Source organism: Bidens hawaiensis, unplaced genomic scaffold, assembly GCF_021521415.1.
Source record: "Bidens hawaiensis isolate Kalapana, Puna unplaced genomic scaffold, B.hawaiensis_p1.1 tig00002181_1, whole genome shotgun sequence".
Taxonomy (NCBI): domain Eukaryota; kingdom Viridiplantae; phylum Streptophyta; class Magnoliopsida; order Asterales; family Asteraceae; genus Bidens; species Bidens hawaiensis.
The window spans coordinates 1,193,970-1,197,911 of NW_027491116.1; the positions used below are offsets into that span (position 1 = coordinate 1,193,970).

The 3,942-nt window shown below is 35.6% G+C and overlaps 1 protein-coding gene across 1 annotated transcript; it reads left to right on the forward strand.

Moving 5' to 3' along the window:
* Positions 1–535: 535 nt before the first annotated feature.
* Positions 536–2,776, forward strand: LOC143609378 (serine carboxypeptidase 1-like). Its single transcript, XM_077084144.1, has 8 exons — positions 536–905; positions 974–1,081; positions 1,164–1,435; positions 1,517–1,768; positions 1,995–2,101; positions 2,212–2,310; positions 2,414–2,519; positions 2,624–2,776. Exons 1-8 carry the CDS (start codon positions 536–538, stop codon positions 2,774–2,776), a joined length of 1,467 nt encoding a protein of 488 aa, XP_076940259.1.
* Positions 2,777–3,942: the final 1,166 nt, after the last annotated feature.

Below are 3,942 nucleotides of genomic sequence, written 5' to 3' on the forward strand. Positions count from 1 at the left end.
TGACGGTGCATCCAAAATTTTTACAGAGCTAATACGTTGTTAGAATGTGTGTTGAAACGCAAGTTTAATACTTGTTCATCAAGTGCGAATAGCATTGCATCTTAATTTTTAAAATTGATTAACATTTCTATTAAGTTATCATGAACTTGTATATAACATCTAACCCAATATAACGTGTTCAACAATGTGAGATTATTTTCAGCATTTAAAAGTACAAATGGTTTTGACCCGACCCATTGCCCCTTGACGAAAAATTATCTTATCGCTGTATAGGCATCTATAAGTGAAAATTAAGTTCAAACAAATTATTGTAATGCGTGCAAAATACTAAACTTGTAAGCAACACAAAAAACAGTTTGGGAACAATATTCTTAATTTGGATTTAAGCAAATGAAAAACGTTATATACTTGAAATAGTAAACAAAAAAGATTCGTGAAGAAGTTTGCAAGCAGGATTTTGGATATATAAACACACACACACACACATAGAAGCAAGATATATGCATGATACAATTTGTTCCATACGACAGCTAAAATGACCCACAATTCATTTTTATTACTTGTTTTTTCCCTTTACCTTCTGGCCTTTTCGGCTGCAAGCAAGGATAACCAGATCAGCAACCTGAACAAACTGTTCCAATCAAGAAGATCAGAGAACCCACCACACGCAGGAAAATGGACCGAACAAGATATATCAAATTTATCTGCATTTCATATTGTACCACAAGAAGGATCAATGGAAGCAGACAGGATTGATAAGCTACCAGGCCAACCAGAAGTCGATTTTAATCAGTACGCAGGATATGTAACAGTTGATGCAGAGGCTGGTAGGGCATTGTTTTACTACTTTGCTGAATCACCTTACAATTCTTCATCCAAGCCTCTTGTTCTGTGGCTTAATGGAGGTAATAATATGTTTATTCGGTTTCACTCTAGACAAGAAATATATGGTGATGTATAAATATTTCTACAGGGCCCGGATGTTCGTCCCTTGGGTATGGAGCCATGGAAGAACTTGGACCATTTCGGGTCAACAGTGATGGGGAAACACTCTACCGCAATGATTTTGCTTGGAATAATGGTAAAATAAGTTTCTTTCATTAATCATACTGTTTGCATAGATATAATGTTAAAAGGCTCAAATATGATAATTGAATTGATAGGGGCAAATGTACTATTCTTGGAGTCACCTGCTGGAGCGGGATTCTCGTATTCGAATAGATCATCAGACTATACGACAGGGGACAAACAAACGGCTAAAGATTCCTACACTTTCCTCCTCAACTGGCTGCATCGATTCCCTCAATACAAAACACATGATTTCTTTATTGCTGGTGAAAGCTATGCAGGTCACTATGTACCTCAGCTTGCTTCCCTCATTTGCTCAGAGAACAAGAAAAGAAACCAAACAATTATTAATCTACGTGGGATTGCAGTAAGTAAATATCATATTGATATACCATACACCCTCAAAAACATAAGCACTAATTCAGTAATTCACTGTCTAATTGTGCAGATTGGGAATGCGGTGATAAATGAGAATACCGATGATCAAGGAATGTATGATTACTTCTGGACACATGCCTTAATTTCCGATGAGACGAATGCAGGAATCAATAAGTACTGCGATTATGCTTCTGGTAATTTCTCGAGTACATGTGAGCATTATCAAAGCCAAGGACGAAGTGTATTTACTGAAATTGACGTATTTAACATTTATGCTCCATTATGTGATGTTGATACACAAAATTCTGGTTCCCCGGGATCTGTAAGTCTTCTGATTCCACACACCATCATGTGATGTTAAATAATTAGGTACCTCTTTTGAGCTCTTAGATCATGTCTGAAGGGATTGCCGAGAGCTCCCTCTATAACGCCCCTCTCATTTTACGTATTGTGATTCTCCCGGACGACACAGTGGCTAAGAAGAGGCTCAGCTCGTTTGAAGTCATTTAATGGTTTCAAGTAACTAACCTACTGATGTACCTCTACAGGTTAAGAATTTTGATCCTTGCTCTGATGTATATGTGGAAACCTATCTGAATAGAGCAAAAGTACAAGAAGCTCTTCATGCCCGAAAGACCTCTTGGTCTCATTGCGAGTACTCCTTTTTTTCCTAAATTTACATAGTAACACTATATTCATAAAATGGTTCACATGTTTGTTAGAAGTCATAAAGGGGCCGACTAATCATTCTTTTAATGTGTATAGTACTGACGCTCGGATCTGGTACACGAAAGACAGCCCAAAAACCATTTTGCCTACTATCAATCAGCTAATCGGGAGTGGTATTCGTGTCTGGATATATAGGTAAGTCCGATTTTGAGATGTTCTGATGAATATTTGAATTTAATTTGTAAGCATGATGTACATGCAAAAGAAACATAAAATTTGTTCCATGATGAACATACAGTGGAGACACTGATGGACGGGTCCCAGTTACATCTTCAAGGTACTCGGTAAACAAGCTGAAGCTTCCTGTAGAAACTGCTTGGCGGCCGTGGTACTGCAACAAAGAGGTACAGAATATGTCAAACATCAACCATGTTGAATAACAACTGAACTGATATTATTGATGCTGTAACATCCAAAATTAACAAAATGTATGGCATGAATGTGATAGGTTGGAGGATATGTGGTTGGCTACAAAAAAGGAGTGGTACTGATCACAGTACGAGGCGCAGGGCATATGGTTCCAAGCCACCAACCCGAAAGAGCATTGGCGATGATCTCCTCATTCCTTATAGGGAATCTTCCTCCGTATTTGACTGAATAATCTTGACAATCATATAACTTCAATATACAATATAACATGGACTTGATTTACTGTGCTTCAAGTTCTTATTATATGAAAAGACTACTAATAACATAGAGGAGAATGCTTAGTGATGCAGACGTTTAACTACTTCATATTTTTGCAATATAAATATATATTGAGTATTTCAAGTTTTTCTTGGCCCAAGTATAGCCTGTTAGATTTAATAAATTGGATACCGAGAAGAGGCAAACAACATTACACCTGTCAAGAATGAATTGATATAACTCGACAAAACGAAAAACGCACATAAATTGAATAACTCTCAATATTATTACACAGAGGAAATCTCACTCAATAACTTGTAACACCTGGCCCGCGCTAAGGATAGCGTATCACATTTACAACAGGTCGGAATTCAATGCTTAAATTTCTATTAAATAAAACTTTACAATTTAATCAATCAGTTAGTCATACCAATAAAAAATCTCACCCAATAAAACGTTAAAATAAATACAAAAATAAGATACAAAACATCATTTATTTTCCTCATTTATAAAAGTAACTCTTGAATCTTTTAAGTTTTCCCCATGAGAACTTGATCAATTCTTCCTGGATGGACTTATTACCTAACGTACATATAAAGACAATATGCATGGCTGAGTAAAATATACTTAGTGGGACAACAGCGATAACAATAATTCAATGTCCAATTTAATAACTATCAATCAATATATACAAACACATTGAATAAATCACGTTCACTAGACACCTTTAAATGCATCCACATTCACTTGATCAATTCGTCACATTCACTAAACACCATTCGGTGCATCACTTTCACTAAACACCTTTCGACGCATCACATAATCACATTCACTTGATCATTGGTCACATACACTTTTTCAATACGCCATATTCAACAATTAAATTAAAGAAATAAGAACCAAAAACATGATTTATACTTACTACTAAATATGTTAGAGATACTTAAATACGGAAATTTCATACTTAGAGAGATTTATATTGATAATTCTGTTACAACCAAATAGTTCATCATTTATAGTAATAACTTTGCGTAACACTAAACAAATGACATTGCTAGGTGGACTTTGTTCTTATTATGATTCTTATAACCTATTGTAAAACTTATAGGGCATGCCTAAATAGGCAGATTAGTGGACCCA